This window comes from Corvus cornix, chromosome 19 (assembly GCF_000738735.6).
Source record: "Corvus cornix cornix isolate S_Up_H32 chromosome 19, ASM73873v5, whole genome shotgun sequence".
NCBI lineage: Eukaryota > Metazoa > Chordata > Aves > Passeriformes > Corvidae > Corvus > Corvus cornix.
The window spans coordinates 7857940-7877768 of NC_046348.1; the positions used below are offsets into that span (position 1 = coordinate 7857940).

At 52.8% G+C, this 19829-nt stretch overlaps 1 protein-coding gene across 1 annotated transcript in view; it reads right to left on the reverse strand.

Annotated features, from left to right (window-relative positions):
• Positions 1 to 15683, reverse strand: part of TMEM211 (transmembrane protein 211) — a 57260-nt gene extending 41577 nt beyond the window's left edge. Inside the window, exons 1-2 of the mRNA XM_039562874.1 lie at positions 15391 to 15683; positions 5133 to 5271 (exon numbers count right to left, since the gene is read on the reverse strand). Of these exons, the coding sequence (XP_039418808.1) occupies positions 5133 to 5271; positions 15391 to 15678 (427 nt within the window). The 5' untranslated portion in view covers positions 15679 to 15683. The remainder of the gene's footprint in view (positions 1 to 5132; positions 5272 to 15390) is intronic.
• Between the last annotated feature and the right edge of the window lie 4146 nt (positions 15684 to 19829).

Below are 19829 nucleotides of genomic sequence, written 5' to 3' on the forward strand. Positions count from 1 at the left end.
GAGGGGGTGGGAAAGGCTGCACGGTCTGGGAACGGCTCCGACCCTCCTCTCCTTTGCCATCCCTGAGCATTTTTAGTGTCGGTTGCAGCGCTGGGCTCCCAACCCCAAACTGTCCCCTGCCTTGGGGAGATGTCTGCTCCAGTTCTGTCCCCTCAAAGTGGTGCTGTGACACTGCACCCAAGAGCAGAGCATGTCCCCACTTTCTGCTGGCCCCTGCAACATCCTTGGACATTGCTCTCCAGCATCCCAAACAGCTGCCGGTGCCACAAGTGCATTGGAAAGGGATACTTGGCAGAGTGCCTTCCTCATGCCAGTATTCCAATCAGGATTGCTGGGCGAGGGGTGGAATGGGAGGGATCCAAGACCTCGCAAGCAACAGCATGAGAGCAATGGCTGCAGGCAAGGGAAGAGTTTCAGCGACGAATGGCAGGTCAGCAATTACCAGGCAGCCACGACCCCTGTGTTTGCTGCTCCATGGACACACTAGCCAAGGTCGGAGCTGCCAGGCAGCTCCCTCCTGGTGCTGTTTTTATCTAAGTTACTAATTACACATTACCTGTATGTCACCAGGCTGATCGATAGGAGTGTGAGGGATCAATACAGATGTGGATGACGGTGCTGTTTGCCATTCAGAGCCTGCACAAGCTGCGAGAAACAGGGCACCATCGATCCGAAAGGTGGGCTGGGATGCAGGGCAGGATGGGAGGCACAGTGAGGGGGAAGGATCATCTGCTGCCTTCCTAAATAACACTGTGACACAGACACTGGGGTAGTGTCCATGCCAAGGATCTGCCCTGGCCGTGCTGTCCCCAGGCTGCGCCAAAGCTCCCACCCATCCTGCAGCTCTCCCTTGGGAATGGCACAAGCCATTTTAATCTAGGTTGGTTTTCAGTCCTTGGGCATTGATACATTTAAAATGTCCCCACTGATGTGAAAATGAACAATTCTCTCTCCTTATGTGTTCTTACTGGATGATCAGTGTCTGAAGAACAGACAAAAATCACACGGTCTCCTCATTTTGTGCTGCTGCTTAACCGACCAAAAGCTGAGGCCATCTCTGTAATGCCATCGTGCTGCTGCCAGTAAGAAGGATCTTGGCTGCAGAATGCAATCAAAATTTCCAGGAAGAAGCTCTTGGGACTACCATGAAACCTGGGATTACAGTGTGGCTAAATGAGGGAATTGCATAACTGGGGCTTTCCGCCCGTCTTGCTGGAGTCTTGTGAATGTTCTGATTCTGTCGTGGCGATGCTGGGAAATTGCTCTTTGAAACCAAAAGAACCTTAGAAAGGCACAGGCAGGTCAGGATCATTTGCCCTCAGCACTGGGTTTGTCTTGAGCAGTGAGTTGATGGTGGTAGGATTGGACAGAAAGCAGTGTGGGGTAAAAGCAAAAGTCTCCCTGAAGGCTTCCTGTGCTCGACTGTGCCTGTGCCCTCACCGAGGTGCAAAGCTCTGCAGCCTCCTCCTGCCAGGCCACTTCCCAGCCTCAGAGACCAGGGAAAGGATCAGCAGCCGTGGGGCCACTGGGAGGCTGGATCAGCCACCCCTTGCCAGCAAATCAAGAGCCCTTTGCCTGAACAGCACATGGGGAAAAGCTTCCCAAAAGCTGGGTTTTTTTTTTTTAACAACCCGGGTTTTATTGAGGCTTTTAGGGCTGCAAAAGGAGCTGTGGAGGGAGGCTGCTCATCCTGCCTGTGAGGACTTGTTCCTAAGCAGCAGATGGAACCAGCTTCAGTGCTGGAGCATGGTCACAAGCAGCTTAATCCTACAGCACCCCCCATAATCCTTCCCTTAGTCCCACAAGCCCTCAAAGCAGAAATCTGCCAAGATTTGCTGTTTGATGGGGTTTACTCAACCTTGGCTACAATCTCAGTTTTCATTGGTAGCAGCCTCACTGCCCTGGGAAGGCCATTCCCATGGGAGTGAGGATGCTCTGGGCCATGGAGCACAGTCCATGCTGGAAACCTGTCAGAGGCTACTCCGGCTCTCAGCACCTCCAGGTTCAGGACACTCCTGTCAGGCTGTGACACTGCTGGGGACTGTGTGAGCTGTGACAGCTCAGAGCAGAGCCTTGGGGCTCTCCAGGGCATCACCCACAGGTCCTGTGGGTGAAGCCAGTGCCTGACACACTGTGATGGCCCCGTGCTCCTTCCAGCAGCTTCACCACTGCCAGTCACTCAAAAACTGCTCTGAGAGCTGTGCAGAGATGAACTGAAATGTCCAGCTATAAACCACAGGCCCCTGACCAGCACCTGGCAGCCACCAGAGAGGTTGTACAGGCACAATCAGCCCTGGAGAACATTCCCTGTCCTTCCCTTACAGCCCCATGCAGCAGGAGACCTTTCTTCCTGGAATTAACTCCTGTTTTTAAAACCCCAGCAAAGAGGCTTTTGCTGAAGGACAACTGGCAGGATTTCAGCCCCCATTTGCCCTCCCTGTCCCTGGGGTCAGCCTCAGGACCCCTTTCCAGAAGCAGCAATGGGTTGCAGCTGAGGTTTGGAGCACCCCACACATAAATGGGCCACCTTGGCAACCTCAGCTATTTTGGAAGTGCTGCCATGCAGGTTTGGGAGGAAGGATCCCCCAGAAATTTAATTTTAGTGAGCTGACACCATGAACAGGGAGTGAGCCCCATCTCTGATCTCTCAGGGGCAGCTTTGACTGAGCAAATGTTCCTTTATCCTTCCCCCCTCCCTGTTGCTCATTTACTCTTTGATTAGGGATCATCCTCCTGTCATTTGTGTGGATATGTTGGTTTGTTGTGTTTTTTCTTAAGGAGTGGATGCCAGGCATCAGGACTCATGTGTTCAACGTATGGTGGCAATTAGCCCAGCTCTGAACCCTGATGGCCTGTCTGCATCTGCAATTAGTGCTCTGCTCTATCTGCATGAGGTTTTTATCTTCCTCCCTTCTGGGGCTGCAAAAGGCACAGCTTGGATCTCTAAAAATACAGCAGGGAAGTGTTAAAGCTGTAGCTTAAGCCTGACTGCCTTTGCTGTGGGGCTGCTCTCAGGATTGATTCCTGTTTGGTTCAGGAATCAGTCCTTGGCCTCTGTACCTGGATTTATGTGAGTGCAGTTCAGGGCATCTTTCTGAGACAGTGCAGAGCCTGTGGGGGCTGATTCTGGCTCTGCTGGTACCTCTGCTCCTGCACTTCCTGGCATGTTTCATGATCCTGGCTGAATGCACCTGGTTCTTTATTAGGACATTGGATTGCCCAATTCAATGTTTTATAGTATTAAGCTCATTTACTTGTGCCTTTGGTACTCTAACAAAATACCTCAAGTTGGCTTTGTGAAATGGGAAAATGGGAGCAAAATTTGGATTTCAGGGGGGAAATGTCTGGGCAGGCAGAGGAAAGGTGGCTGTAGGACCTGCTGTGTTTCATGGAAACCTGGGGTTTGGGATAAACAAAACTCCACTGCTCTGCCAGCATCTCAAGGGGTCCCCCTGGCAGAGCTGCCCCACACCAGAAAGCTGCTCTACCAAACCACCTGGGCTCGCTCTGCTTTCCTTCCTTGCCATGTAATTTCATCTGTCCTAAAATCCCTGCTTTTCTCTGAGATAATGTGATTTTTAGGGAGGAGTTTCTCTCCCTGTCACCTCACTGCAGCTGATTTCTATTGAAAAGCTTCCTCCTAGGGAGGGAGGGGGAACAAGGAGAGAAATTATGGAGGGGCAGCATTTCTGAATCCAAATACATTAAACCATTTAATTCTGTTGACTCAGGGCTGCCTGGTTCTGAATGGGAATTAATCCACAGTGCACAAAATTAAAAAGCACAAGACAAAATGCTTAGCAGGCAATGCCAGGGTTTAAAGCAACCCATTAGCTTGCTCAAACGTCCCCAGTAAATTTTCATTTGTCAATAACACTTAGAGCCTACAGTTTATTTACAGCCTGTTCAATATTACCAGAACCCCTCACAGCGCCTCATTTGTATTTATCTGCCACAGTCAGTTTCCTTTCCAGGGACTCTTCCTAATGCTTTGCTTTGTATCTGCTCCAGACGCAGCAGGGATGTGCCACCCCCCCAGGCAAAGGTAATGTGGGGTTACCCTTTTCTACCCCAATTATCCCCTGCAGGGGAGACCACCTGCAAGGCCACCCCGAGCCACCTCCCAGTGACCCATCCCTGAGCTGGAGCTGAGATCTGCTGCCATGGGGCTCCTCCAGCCTCTGTCCCACACCCAGGGGACCCATTGGCCACCAGCCAGCATAGATGGGAATCTCCAAACTGGGAGAAGGAGCAGGCACAAGCAGCTGTCTCTGTGGACCCACAGCCTGGCTGAGCTGGAGCAGTCATGGCTAAAATCTGTCCTCCTCCATCTGTCCCAAATCAGATCCCACAGGATGAGCCCTGGAGAGGAGAGCGTGTAACAGGATTTCCCCCCAAAGCAGCTTGAATACTTCCAGGCAGATAACAAAGCCTGGCTGGCCCTGAGAATTTCCCCAAGGAAAGGAGTTTATTCTCGGGCACACACATGAACGGGCACTTTAATCTCCTGTCGTGGCTCATGTCCAGTTGGGGTGGTTTGGTCCAACACTCACAGACGTGGCTCCCTGCAGTGGTGACCAGTCTCCAGTGGGGTTTGTCCCTCCCCAGCTTCCTGCCCTCTCCCTCTGCACTAGCACTCCTCCGAGGCAGAAGCACAGGCAATTGCAATGGAATTTTAAGCGGATGAATCATCACCAGGGCTGCCTGGGGAGCCTGGGGGAGATACAGGACAGGCTGGGCAACCACCTGGCTCAGGTGTAAAGCTCTGAGAGGGAAATCCCTCCAGAGGCTTAACCACAAAGATGGAAATGAACACTTCACAGGGAGCATCCACTGGACCCCGAGAGGTACAGCAGCACTCGCCACAAACCCCTGTCCTACACAGCATCCTGAGCTGGGGGCAGTGAGTGGGACCTGCAGCCCAGGCTCTGTCACAGCCCTGTGTATCTGTTTGGAGGTGGTCTTCAATAGATTTTATGATGAATGCAGAAGACAATCACTAAACTGAAGGGCCCCTTGCTTTTCTCCCACTCTTGGTTAGGGTTTGCAAGCTCTTCATGCTGCTGAGCTCCAAGATGCCATGAAAGGACACCCCATCTTTCCACCCCAAAGAGCAAAGCCCCATCACTTGCCTGCTGCTGTCTGCATGTAGCCAGCCAGGGTGCAGACTCGGCGCTCACAGGCTCCGCCGGGCAGCAGGACAGCGACGATGGCCAGCAGGGAGCTGAGGGCCAGCAGGGCACAGCCGCCCGCACACAGCACAGCGCTCGTCTGAAAGGACACAGGGGGCTGTCAGAGAGGTCACCCCACCACCACACCTCCCCACAAATCCCCCTCTGGAAATGGGGAGTGCAGCCCTGTCATGGGCGGCTTCTCCCACCTTTTCCCTTCCACCTTCTGTTGCTTCAATTCACTTTTAATCCTTGAGCTCGAGGTTCACCCATCCCCTGCTCCCAGGGGTTACTGGCATTGGGGCTGCAGTGATAACAGCAAGTGCATTACATGCATGAGGGGCCACGTCACTAAGACAGGTGCCATTAGATGGCTGTGATGTGTGTCAGTGCCTCTGCTGAGCGCTGAAATGGATCTCATGACAGCACCTGCCTCAGCAGGCCTGGCAATGAGGAGGAATTTTGGAGATCCCACTGCTCCTCTCACTGCAGCTCTGCTGACATGGCAGGCTGCTCCCACCTCCAGCAGCCTAAAAACTGGGAAAAGCACTAATTCGTGGCAAAACAGCTTGCCCTTGGGTACAGGTGTCCAATCACTGCACTGTTGCTGTTTGTGTCCCCATTGCAGGTGACCACTCCGGCCAGTGGGATGGCACTGGCAGCAGGGACACATGCCAGCCCAGCCAGGGGCGCAGTGTGGCCGGGGGCAGTGAAGGGACCTTCCTCCTCCAGCACCCAGCTCTTGACAGCATTCAAATAGCATGAGGACACCTCAGTCCCAGCACTGCGGCAGCCACATCAACTCCTGTCACTTCACAGCGAATTCCATGGAATGCTGCTGGCTCTGGTGAGTCACCCTGCGGTAACACCCGCCTCAGCTCCCCAAAGCAGCACAGCCCTAAAGCAGGTCTCACTCCCATCTTCCTGAGAAGTCTCGATGTTATAACCTGTGTGGGAGCTGTTCTGAGGAGGTCAGGTCCCACTTCCGCCCTTGTCCAGCCCTCTTGTCCTGGTGAGACATTCTGGTTAGCAATGCACAGTTTTCCTTTTTTAGTTTTCCCCCTATATCTGAGCTTTTGGGCAGCCATGGTTATTACTGAAACAACCCCCAATTCAGGTTTCCATTTACCTCCCATCACCAAAGAGGTTACAAATAATCTGCTACATGTAAATTATCCTGCAGGAACCACAGACAGGCTGAGCAGGGGAAGAGGGATTGGATTTACCCTGTGATGCTGTGGGGGGTTCAAACGGCTAAAACCCCCTCCCATTAGTGGTGCTGCCCCACAGGTCTGGCACTGCCCTACATCTACCTGTGTTATTGACTGCTGAGCTGGTGTTCAGCAGCTGGACTGGCTGGTGCTGGGTGACACAGCCACTGCCTGCAGGGTCCTACCCAGCAGCTGCCACTGCTCCAAGAAGGGACACATGGGTACTGCAGAAAGACAGGCCAGGGTAGTGTGGGCACCACCTGACACCCTGGTGTGAGCGCTTCTCCTGAGGCTGTGCAGTGATTAGAAATCAGCATCTTATTTATAGCCTATTTATGCACTGAGCAATGCAAATGCTGTCCCAGCGATAAATTAATTCCTGACATGCAATGCAAAAGGAACAGCAGTGCCAACAGCTACCCAGAGAAATGGAGAGGCTGTTCCAGCACGGATATCTGCTCCTCTCCAGAGCCTTCCAAGCCACAGAGACCTGAATAGAAAAGTGCTGCTTCAGGGCTTAATACATGAGTTTTGGACACCCACAGCAGAGACCCCTAGCCTGTCCCTACACCTGGAGGGACCCATGGGGTTTGGGATGGGATGGAATGGGTGACCCCATTGCACAGACACTCTCCCAGCCTGGGACTCCATGGGGAAAGCAGCCACAGCCCTGCTCCCCTACTGCTCCCAGGGCAGCAGCATGGCCAAGAAATCTGGATTCATAACAAAAAAAGGATTACTCTGCCTGGCATCTGCATTTCACCTTCCACCCGGCAAAACCATCCTCCTTTGCGAGGACCATTAATTATTTAGAGTGATGAATTTTTCAGCAGAAAGGGGTCTTGTGAAGCAGGCTGGTTCCTCTCTTGTGTGAAGCATATTATTTTTAATGATCTAGGTTCTCCTTAATTGTGGTAGCTCAAATCCCCTAAAAACTCACAGTTCCTGCTGGAAACAACTGATGAGGCACTCAGACTGTTAATCCCCACAGAGAGGTGTGAAGGTCTTTTTCAGGACGAAGTGACAGGAAAAAGGCACAAACAGGATGGGTGCAGGTGAGTGCTAAACTGGCAGAAGAGCTGGTCTGGTTTGGCAACAAGACTGAAGGGTCTCAGGGCTGGCACCACCCTGATGTGCACAGGGGTGGCCAAAAACCAGAATCCAGCCAGGCCTTGGCAAAAGGAACACGTCTTGTTGTGAATAAATGTGAGGAAATTCATGTGGGCAATAGGTGAAGGTGAATGGTGAGGTTTGGTTGCTGCTACATGGGCCAGGAATGCTGAGCTGCTGAATGGCTGCCAGGCAGCTCTTGGGGGCAGAAGGGGTGGCAGGGGCACAGCTGCCCCAAAAATAGTTGACAGTAGAAAAGGACACACCTCTGCTCTTTGTCCGGCTCCCACATTCTGCGGGGGTGCCACGGCCAGAGCTGCCTGAACACAAGGTGTGTGCTGACATTATCTGCCAAAACACTGCATATGCTCTTGGAAACCAGAAATTTTGCTTTTGTCATAACCTTTCCATGGCCTCAGCTGGGATTTATCCCAAGTGCTCCTGCCCTGTACTGGAATTGCTCCTGCAGATCAAAAAGCTGCTTCCAAAGAGAAATAATAAGGTTTAAGTTTGAAGAAGTCCATGGAGCAAAGGTACCAAAGAACAGCAGCTAAAATTTTCTCCTTCCCACCATGCAGTACCTCCCTCTCTCCTCCTGTTTGTGCCTGTTGCATCTTGAGCAGAAAGGAGAGGATGCAGGAAACAGATGCAAAGGCTGAAGCCCAAAAATAGATAGGGTGGGGAGGAATAACGGGGATGCAGGAGGCTGCCTGTGAGAGCCCAGCTCAGGCAGGGCAGGAGAAAGCCCATTCATCCCAGCACAGAGCACAGCTCCCGGTGCAAATCCTGCCAGGGAGGAGCAGGGCTGCCCATCCCCATCCCTGGGCATTGCTGACCCCTGTCAGTGCCAGGGAGATGCCCCCAGGGAGCCCAGCAGCCCGGGGCTCTGAGCAATCCCGCCTCTGCCACGCTGGGAAAAGACATAAAACCGTGTCAGATTTTCTGCTCCCACTCCCAGGGAGATTAATTGTTTATCCCAAACAAATTAATCGTCCCCTGGTGGGACTGTAAATATGCCTTTATGTAGCGTAATAAATTCCGATTAACAGCAATCCCCTGCCCGTTATTTTAGTGTTTTACAGGTCTGACACATGCCATGGCTGGGCCATTCACTAAGCAATACATCTGCTGAAGATGCTGTTTCATTCACCAGAAAAATCAAAATTAAAATGTCACATAATGGCTGTCCTGGGAAGAATTCCTTAATAACCCTAATGAAAAGTTTAAAAAAGTTAACTCGTCTTTAAAAGCCAGAATTAAAGCAGGAAGGGGGAAGGGAAAATAAACCCTCCAGTCCAATGTTTAGTGCTGAGAAACAGTACCTGGTGTTTGGTTCAGCAGAGGTAAACCAAGCTGGCAAAGCTCCTGCCATCACTATGAACTGAGTCATGATGCACATTAGTTTATTAATTTAATTTATTAATTGGCTCTTGACCACCCCGAGCAGCTGCCATCCTGGATGGGACCTGTGGTACCCTGAGCAGCAGGCTGAGGGCAAGGTTACAGACTGCTGGGGTGTTCCAGCCCTGCTCAGATGCTTAAGCATCTTTGGAAATGGGGGCAGAAAATAAATGCCCTAAATAACTGGGAAATAAAGCCACAGGCTCAGTGAGAAAAAGAAAGTGAAGGTCACAGCGTGTCTGGCTTTTTGGGGGTATCTGTTGAGAGAAAATATCTAAGAAACCCCAAATGAGCTGGAGAAAAACTGTAAAGTCAACTGTAAGAGAAGAGGTGGCAAAATTAATCCAACCATTTTCATTTTTAAATGCAGCCCTTTCCCATCAGAGCTCTGTGTTTAAATATTCATTATGGGAATTTGTTTTGGGGTCAAACTGCATAGTGCTGTACCTGCAGAGATAGGAACTGAATGAACACCAAGATTTTAACCTTGTTAAAAAACCAAATCAGTGCTGGATGGAGGTGCTGAGTGGGGGACCCGAGCTTTGGGATTTTCAGGAATGTTGGCAGGACCCGGGAGGCCAATGCAGGTGTGGACAGGTGCCTTCTCTGCCTCCTCCTCGGGCAGAGGCGCCGGGGATCTCGGTAAAACTCAGGAATCTCCACCGGGGAGGCGCTGCGTGCCGGGGTGGGCGGATGGAGCCTCGCAGCTCGCTCGTATTTCCCCCACACGAGGCACAGAAACAAACAGCCGCCATCTGGGCGGCATTAACGCGACGGCCGGGAAGAGGATCCCACACATCCCACACATCCTCGGCTTCTCCTCCCCGGCAATTACCTTCCTTTGGGCACCATCTGAGAGCTTTCTCCTCCCTGTTTGATCTTCCTTCTCCATCCTGCTCCCATAAAATGACATCCCTGCCCAGGAGCGCTGGGAAGTGCCCAGTGTTACCCGATCCCCAAACCAGGCAGTACCGCGGAGCTCCGGGGGTGATGCCACCAGGGAGGTGGCTGATGTCTCAGTCCCCTGAGCTGGGATGTTTTGGGCTGAGCCACACGGATGCAGAGGAGGCACTGAGGCTCTAGCCCTCATTTCTTCCCCTTCAAATGGGGGATTTGGGGGATGGGGACCTGCCCACACCACAACGTGCGCAGGGGGTGCCTCTGCCCAGCCGAGATTTAGCTGCTTTTGCACAAAATTCAGCACCACCTCCACTAAAACAAAGCTCAACCGGTCCTGGCCTTCCAGGCAACTTTTCCACTTTCCAGCTAATCAGGATATTCAACAGAACACCAGAGGGGTTAATGCCCAAACTGATTCAAGGTGGGGGGGAAGGCATTTTTTTAATTAGAGAGAAAATAAGAGACAGATAGTACGTCTAATGAATTATGGCTGTCTCTCCTTCAGTGCCATTGCATCTGGGGATGCTGGAAAGCAGTTCCTAATGGCACTGCTTTATCTAAGAGGATGATGGATAGTAGTGAAAGAGAGAGAAAAGGGAAAAAGTAAGACATTAGCACATCAATGGTGTGCCTGTGACCTCCATCAAGGGATTCGAACCAACTTAATGAAATTTTAATTAGGCAGCAAGCAGAGCACTGTGCTGGGTACCCGATCAGCCCTCCTTCCCCTCACTCTGTTATTATCCTTCTCCGGGATAAGCCCTTTCCTGGCGCTGGCAGCCAAGCCGGGCTCATCGCCGTGGCCAGGGAATGCCCCGCGGGTCACACAGCTCTCCCATCTGGCTTTTCCTCACAAAGCCAGAGGAGGAGCCCGAAGGGAGTGGGATTTGCCGGCTTAAGAGGATGGAGGGAATGTCCCACTGTCAAAATGTCCCTGCCGTGTCCCTGCCAGCCTGGGGCAGACTCTGCTCTGGGCCCTGCAAACGGGAAATGCAACGCTCACCCCAGAATGTCTCTGGTGTGCCCAGAGGATGCCCTTCCCAAGGTGTAGAGTCCAGGATTTGCTCTTGTGGAGGGGGTGTGTGGGTAGGTGACCCCGTGTGACCTGACCATCGCTGTCAGGAGTGGCCACAGCTCAGCTGAGTCCCGGCTGCTGCCCAGCCCTGGCCCTGCAGTCCCGGAGCTGACACCACCTCTTTGTTTCAGCAAAGCAGCTTCCCTCTCCCTTTGAGAGCAGAGAACAGAACTAATCCTGAGAGCAGCCTGGCTGCATTTTCAATCAACTTGACCTCCCACGGCCCACCCTTAAGCTGGTCCTGTCTCAGCACCCCCTTCAGCCCAGCTTAGCAGAGAGCAGGTCAGTGAGTCCTGGTGATGGTTTGTGACTCGGGCGCGGAAACATGGGGCCAACAGCCCAGGAAGTACAGTTTCCTCAACATCAGGTATTTTCTGTCCTGTTAATGTAGGTCAAAAAGCTCTGGGTGGCTGATGAAAGCAGATAAAGTCTGCTGCGGGGTAATGTGTGTGAAGGTGGTGATGTCAAGAATTCCTTACACTTAGCCCTTACAACTCTCGCCAAGGTTGTGTAAGTGCAATTAAAAATCAAATGGACTGGCAGACAGAGTCTGGTCTCTTGGGAAGTTCTTAGGATGAGGAGCTAAAAGTTGATTTTCTGATAATCCTAAGTTAATGCGCTGGCCTGATACAGGACTCTGGAGGCAGAGCAGACTCTGCCTGAGAGCCAGCACACACTCGAGTCCCTGTTGGGGTCACACTGCATCTCTCCCTTATCCCAGAGCCTGTGCTAGAAGAGGAGTGACAGATTTTCCACAGAGTGACAGATCCCTTCCCATCTCCACGAGCACTCCACGTGCTCACTGGGATCAGGGCTGCTGTGTAACCACTCTGCAAACCCAGCCCCAATGGGCAAACCCCAGATGACATCAGGAACTCAGGGCTGAACTGACATGGTGAGAAACCAGCAACAGAGATTTCTGAAACCCTTCAGCATTTCCTAATAAAAGGGTAAGCATGTTTATTGTACATTTTCACTAAGCTTTGCTGAATCTTTTTAAAACCCAGGAAAGACCCACTAAAGGAACTGCTGGGGTTGTGCAAAGCCCCCCCTGTCCTGAGCAGGTCATTTTAGGCTCTGCTCCAGGATGCTCCATAGGCAAATGGTCCATGTGGTTGTAACCTGAATATCATGGGCTGATCAGCTTCTTAGTTATTTTAGATTACATGCTTGGCAAAGCCTGAAAATAATTGGAGACTATCTGGAAAAATAAAAATAGAAATTTGAAATGTGGCAGCAGTAGCTTCCGAAGTGCAGCACTGAGACAGGAACCCATGAGCCAAATGCTCCCACTGAAAGAGAAAATAAATTAGCTGAGGATGAAGCACTATTTTGCACGTACATGGTGATCTGGCACCAGGAAAAAGAAAAGTCGTGAGATGCAATGAAACAGCTCAGAGCTCAAAAGTTCACCTGTTTTTTCATTTGGCCTCCCAGGAGCAATCCCCTTCCCCCACGGTACCTGCACCTCTCTAGCCCTCACAGCTCCAAGTCCTCCCACAACATATTCTTCTTTCCTTTCACTGTCTGTGTAAGGGCCTCACTCACAAACTGGCTGGGCCATATCACCATCACCATCCTTTCTCCTCTCTGGCTCCAGCCAAATCCTCTCCAGTTTCCATCAGCTCCTGCAAAGGTCTCAGCTTGTCCACAACATCTGCAGCCATCAGGAATATTTTATTATATCCCACCCCATCAAATAACAATCATGATGCTGAGCACAGTGCAAAGCCTCAGCAGCACTAACAGGGTTAAATTAAAGGTACCCATGATATTAGAGAGCTGCAAAGTAATTATGAAAGGAAGCAGAAAAAAGCCAGCAACTCTAAGCAGACATGAAGGCCCTCTTAAGAGAAGAAAGGCATGTTAATTAACCTCCAGACATGATTCAAAGCATCATTTGTAGCATGATTAACATAATCCCCCAAGTGCACACACAACTGGCATTAACGATCATTTGCAGGACTGAATGCTCCCCCACCCCTTCAACAAATCGGCACATTGGAGCAGGGAAACCCTGGAACAGCACTGAGCCTGCACGCTGCAGAAACAAAAAGAACAATGTTCCCCAGAGATGGGCATCCCGGCTGCTCCCACCCCTGTGCGCTGCAGGTGGGCGTCCTCCCCAGGTGTGCTCTCAGCATCCTCCCAACGTGTGCCACCAGCTTCACTCTAGAAGAGTTCCTGAGCCCCGCATCAGCTTTAGCTCCCTTTGCCTCCGGCAGCCCCAGCTCCCACCCTCCTGCCAGCAAACTCCACTTCAGCAAACGCTGGAGGCTCTTTTCAGGAGCTCCCAGATTCCTGTCCACGTTCGGCTTTCACTTAAAGAGAGAGCTGCCCATCAGATCGCTGGAAAGATTGGAAATGAACGTCACGGCTCTGAAAGCAAAGAAAAAAGAGCCGCGATTTTCCCAGCTCTCCAAAAAGGAGAGAAATCTCCTGCTTGAACTCGTGGACAGGGTTCCCAGCACTCGGCTCCCCCCGTGCTGAGCACTGAGGCGTGCGGGCTCGGAGGCTGCTCATGCAAGAAAGCCAAAGCTGTCGCCTGCCTCAGCAAAGCTGTCAGGACTATTTTATTATATTCCAGCCCATCAAATAACCATCACAACAGGTATTCTCCCCCTCATCATGGCAGAAAGCTGGTAAGGGAGCACTTTCCTCTGAAAGAATCTGCACTGTTTGTTGTTCATTAATTACTTGGGTGGTATTAATAAAGGTGACATGGACTTGTCACCAAAATGCCCTCTAAATTCCCCTCAGTACTGTGATTATTCATCTCTTCCACAGCCCAAGCTCAGGAACTCAGAGACTTTGTGCTACATTATATTCTGGATCTCAGTGTGTTCAGAGACTGAAGCTTGTTCAAATGAGTCACTGCTGAGCTTCGTTCTTATCTTTAAAGTTTGTTATTGCTTGGAAGTGTTTATCTGCATCACATTTGCAAAAACATCTGAACAAAGGCCAGCCCGTGGAAACAAGAGCATTTTTGCACCTTTTTATATAAATAGGAAGGAGTTGATACAGCTGGTTCTTTTTGCAATTCACAATATTTGTCTCTAATGCCAATTTTAAGGACCGTGATGGGATTTAAGCAATCACACGCAGACCTGGTGTCCTGGGAGAGATAACAGCGCAGCTCCATGGCAGGCTGAGAAATCCAACTGCTGACACCCTTTGTGCCGGGCACAGCCACGACTTCCCGGGGATCCAGCCCCGGTTTGGGGATCCTGCCACACAGTGACCTGGAGAGAGTCCAAGCTCGTGTGTTCTGAGCAGAGCCAGGGAAATCACACTCACAGCCTCGGGGTAAGAAGCTAAGAACGAAGGGAGAGGAGGGAGAAAGGGCAGGGGCAAGAGGGCGGTGGGATGCCGGGCCGGGCTTTGTGCGGTCCCTGCACACACCCAGTGTGACGGGCGGCTCTTTGTCACCCCGGGACACCACAGCAAGCCCGGGCCCCATGGGGCACCGGGGAGGTCTGGGCCTCCTTCCTTCCTTCCTTCCTTCCTTCCTTCCTTCCTTCCTTCCCAAAAGAGAAGGACATCCCCCCGGGTGGTCGGGCAGGGGGACAAACACGGACCCCCACATCCAGGCTCGATTTGTGGATCCACGCGTCCCAGGGGCAGCAGTTCCAGCCACCTCCCTGCTCCCCCCTGCACAGCAAACTCAGCCGGCAAGTGATGCTCAGTGCCCCGCTGGGAAGCACAGAAACCTCTCCAGCTCCTCCCTGACTCCCTCCCGCACACCCAGCAGGAGCCTGCCCGGGCAGGGCGGGGGGATTTGGGGCCCCGGCAGGGCAGGGTGGCCGGGTCAGCCCCACAGCACTGCCGGGGCCACGGCCGGGCCCTGCACCGCGGCCACGCTGGGGCTGCACTGACCACCAAGCTGGCACGGGGGTTACATGCAACACCCCAAGAACCAAAGCATCCCAAAAAGGGATGTGACCCCACAGGGACCACGGAATACCCAAGAGGTGCTGAGGAGGTGCTCAGAAGCAGGACGGGTGGGATGCAGAGGATGAAAAGGATGCTGGAGAGAGCACGGGAAGATGTAGAGGATGCTCGAGGGCAGCATGGGGGATGCAGGGGATGCCTGGGATGCTCTGGGCAGGACAGGGATGCTGGAGCAGGTCTGGAAGACAGGACAAGGGATGCTGGATGACAGGGGACCTTAGGGACGTGAGGAGGACAGAGGGATACTGGAGAGCCTGGGGCAGGTCTGGGGGGATGCCAGCAAGTGATGGGGTGACACCGACGAGCCCAAAGCAGGCAAGGGGAGGATGCAGGAGAAGTGATGGGGGATGCCGGAGAGCTCGAAGCAGGCGGGGGGTGCCGGGGAGGTGACGGGAGATGCCGGGGAGGTGATGAGGGATGCCGGAGAGCCAGCAGACACGGGGGATGCTGGGGATGTGATGGGAGATGCCGGGGAGTCCGGGGAAGGGCAGGCGAGATGTCGGGGAGCTGACGGGGGCTGCCGGGGAGCCCGGGAGAGGCGGTGGGGGTGCCGCGGCGGGGAGGCGCTCACCTGCCAGGAACCGGAGGGGATGTCTCCGAAGCCGCCGGGGCCGGCGGAGCCGTGGCAGCCGCGGGGCGGCCCGGCGCAGCGCCAGAGCAAGCCGAAGCCGGCGGCAGCGCGGCCGGGCGGCAGCAGCCAGGCCGGCGAGAGGAAGGCGGCGGCGCAGGCGGCCAGGAGGCCGGCGGAGAGCAGCGCCCAGAAGCAGCCGACGCCGCTGCACATGGTGCGCCGGCGGGGCAGGGAGCCCGCGCCCCGCGCCGCCCCCGCGCCCGCCACCGGCACCGGCACCGACAGCATCGGCGGCGCGGGGCGGCCGGCGGGGCCGGGCGCGGGGCCGGCAGCGCTGCCCGCGCCCCTGCGCGCTCCCTGCGCGCTCCCTGCGCGCTGCCTGCGCCGCCCCCCCCGCGGGGCGCGGCTGAGGACGGGCGCGGTTGCGACACCCGCGGCGGGCGGGGGGAATCCGGGGCGGGGGGAGCGGGGTCACCTGCGCGCACGGTTTTGGGGGGGTTTCACGCCGTTTCTCTGCCCGCTGCAGGCGGCGGAGCGGCCCTGGAAGAGTCGGGTTATTCCTGCGGTTAATTACCGGCGGTATTTTTAACCCTCCCTCAGGGCCCGCAGACGGCGATGCTGCGGCTCCGCTCCTGCAGCTCTCCCGGGCAGGGACACGCGTGGGGAATGCGGGGCTCAGGGGAACTCCTCACAGCCCGGGTGTCACCGCGCGGGGGATTTAAACCCTCCGTGGCAGGGAGGTCTCGTACTCGGGGTCTGCTCGCTCGGGCAGCGTTATCGTCTGATCCCGCAGGTTTCTCCAAGGTGTTGGAGGCAGAGTGGGGGAGCGAGGCAGAGCGGCTGCCCGGGAGCCTGCGTTTACTCGAGGTGTAAAAGCTGCGCCTCCCAGTGCAGATGGATTTTTATAACAGTCATTCTAAAAACTTCACGGATCAGGTTGTATTCCTGCTAAACCTCACGGTGGCTGTGCGGCAGATTGATGTCTTATGCTTGTGCCTCGCAGATTTTACGGGGTTCTCTCGATCTCCAGGAGCTCACCTGTCCCCCCGAGCGCTCCCACGTACATCAGCCGCCAAAAGAATCAGATCCTTTTTAAAATGTAGCAAAAAATATCTTCATCCTGAGCTATGTCCTCGGGCGGGTTTCGGGCACTTACTGCCGATATCGCTGAAACAGTTAAAGACATTTGGGCAGCTTTCCGTCAAAAAAAAAAAAAAAAAAAAAAAAAAAGAAAAAAAGAAAAAAAAAGAGGTTTTCCTTTAGATCCAGAATGCATTGGTTGGTGTTTTAAGCGCAGCGCTTGGAGAGAGCTCCGAGCCCTGGGAAGCCCGTGCGGATCCCAGCAGCAGAAGCCGGGGGCTTGGCACCCTCTCCTGGTGTGCTCCCGGAGTGCTGCGGCAGCAGCCGGGCTGCCCCGGGAGCCAACCGAGGGCAAATCATCCGCTCCTACAGCTGAACTCACGGGCAAAGCCTCCGGGTAACGCGCTGCGGTTCTGTCTGGATGCGGCGTTTTGGCTTCACGGGGGTGTGTCTGTGTCTCGCACTTAGAAATGCCGAGGAATCTGCTCGTCCTGTGACTGCAGGAAAGTTTTGAAGGGACAAAATGACACTCAGCCTTGGTTTTTTCCCCATATCTCTGGTTTGAAGAAATACTCGACTGCTGTCATGTGCTGCATCGCTTCTTGTACTCCTTGAGGCATCAAGAAAAACAAAAGAGGGGGAAAAGGGAAGAATGGAGAAACAGAAGATGGTCTTAAACTAGATTTTTTTTTTAACTTTTAACTTTAACTAGATTATTCTTTTTCAAGTATTTATGACACCACAGAATGCCCAAGAACTTGGGAAAAACACTGTGGATTGGAGAAAGTCATCTGAGGTGAGTTCCACACAGCGCTGGCAATGCCGTCTGGGCAGAGAGGAGGTGCCAACGAGCCCGTTTGCTTTCACTGGTTCGGAATAATTCCAGAGTGGCTCCAAAGCCCTGCAGAAAAGGCTCCGTTCCTACAGGAGCAGCCCGCGGCGGGGCTGGGAAGAGCTCAGCACCTGGTGTGGGGGATTTTCTGTTTTCTGCTGCTCCGTGCTGCTTCCCCAGAGCTCTGCTGTCCCGCACATCTGCAGCAGCAGCTCACCAACACAGCTCTTCCTGCTGGGCATGAGCCTTTTTTTAACCTTTTAACCCCAATTTTACACGTCAAACCTCGAATTTTATCTCACCCATTGAGAATCAGGTAGAAACTCTTTACCCGTTGCTTGTGACCAGACACAGAGGAAAAACTCTTCCCTCCTCGGGCATGTGCTCAATGGAAGGAGACAGGGAGGGATTGCAGTGTTTTAATAAAAGCAGTTCCTTTTTGCCAGGCTGGGACATTCCCAGGAGAATTCCCTTCTTTGAAATGCTCAGCACAGTCGGGAAGCAGGTACCAACCCTCCCGTTCCCATAAGGGTTAATGGACTGAGGTCAGCCACAGCCAAATTTGCCAGGAATTTTGTGTGTGCATGCAGACACTTGTTTTCCCATTAAAGAAAAAAAATTAGGACAAAAATACAAGCCTCTAGTTGAAGGTGCTGTGAGTTTCTCAGCAAAGACATCTTTGATTCCTTATGTGTTTAGGACATTAGTATTTATTCCAGAGTAAGATCTCAGCTGTTAAAGCCCTTACTCATATAATTTTTGGTATTTGTATTCCCGAAGTAGTGAGAATTCTATACATGAGAGAGAATCCCAACATCACATGAATAAATGGACTGTCCCAAAGATGGGAGAAATGGAAATGGCCTCTAACGTGTTTTTATGCTATAATTGAGCAGAGCAGTGCCCTGCAATTAATTATCAAAGGCAACAAAGTCTTGTTCTGCTTTATTATATCTGTCCAAACAAGATCATTCCATTCAGATCTTTTCAATATTAAAGTTTGCTTATTTTTCTAGCTGTGGAGAGGAAAAAATCAGGCAGTGAGACAGATTTTTTTTATTTGAATATTTTAATTTAGGGAGGAGTCCCTCAGCTTCTCTGACATTGGCCAACCTGTGTCCTGAAGTCATATTTAACTGGTTGCTCAGATGATTAAACTGTCATGTTCTGTTAAAGACTCCAGCACCTGCTGTCACTCACTTCCAGTTCAGATCCAGGTCCAAGGCTGAGTGAGCAACTCTGGATTGGAGCTTCAGCCCTTCTGCATCCCCAAAAATGAGAGAAAATTTTAGTCCAGGGAAGATAATTCATGTCAAACTCTTGTGTAAATCATTGCATCCTTGTTCAACCCCCATGTATACCCTGAACCCCAAGAGGACTGGGTGCAAAATTTTTGGCAGAAGATATTAATTTACTGTTCCCTGAATCATCCCATTCTTTCCAATTTACTCATCTTTGGAATGTTTTAGTCTATTAGCAGTCTCTGAGGTTATGTGCCAATTAAATAACTCCATTCATTATGCAGAAACCATATAGAATAGTTCATTATGCTCCAGCCAGCCTCTGGGCATGTGTACAGAACTGTATCAAAGAGCATCAGTTAACAAAAATAATATCAAAAGAGCAAATGCATTTGCTACAGGGTGTTGATCAGCGGCACCATCCCGCCCAGGAGACAGCTCCATCCCAGCCCTGGAAGATCCCCATATACCTTTTATACCATTTACAATTTATGAGTCTTAATTACTGAGTGTTTGTAAAGAGCTTTGCAATGCTTGGATGAAAGATGGGGCAGAAACTCACGCAATGATTATTAATTACATCATTTTCTCGTGGCTCAGGCAGCACGGGCAGGACAGGTACACGGCAGAGGGGTGACACTGCATCGACCCGGTGTGACACGAGGGTGGTAGAGCTGCCCTCTGGCTCTGTGCCTCAGTTTCCTCACACACAAACCAGAATTTATAATCACAGTCTTTACAAAGTATTCGTAAAGCTTTTAGATCAGAGATCTGCTCCTCAGAGATCAACCTTAGCACTGTGTCAGAGTGACAAACGTCCTTGGTAGCTGAGGGAAGAGCAGATTTGTCTCGGGAGGATGATTAAGAGGATTTTTGTGGCAGGATTCGGGACGCAGACGGAACCGACTGATCAGACACTGATTCCCAGCGCCCGGCGGTGTCCCCACGTCCCGAGCAGCCTGGCAGGGATTTCTGGTTTTGCTGCCCCCGTGTCCGGGGGTTGCCGTGGAACGAAGGAGCCGCCGCGCTCCCGGCACCGCGTGTCCGGCACGCACCGGGCACTGCAGAGCCCTCAGACCGCGGGCGGGAGCTCGGACAGGGGCGAGGGGTGCCCGGCTGTCCATGCGTCCCTCTGTCCGTCCGTCCCCTCTGCTGCGGCCCCCACGGCCGAAGGGGGCATTTTGGGACACATCCCTGAGGTCCGCAGGGCACCTCGGCCCTCACGGCCCTGCCACGGCGCTCGCCCGCCGTCCACTGCTTTCAAGACTCTGTTCCCCTGCCCTCGG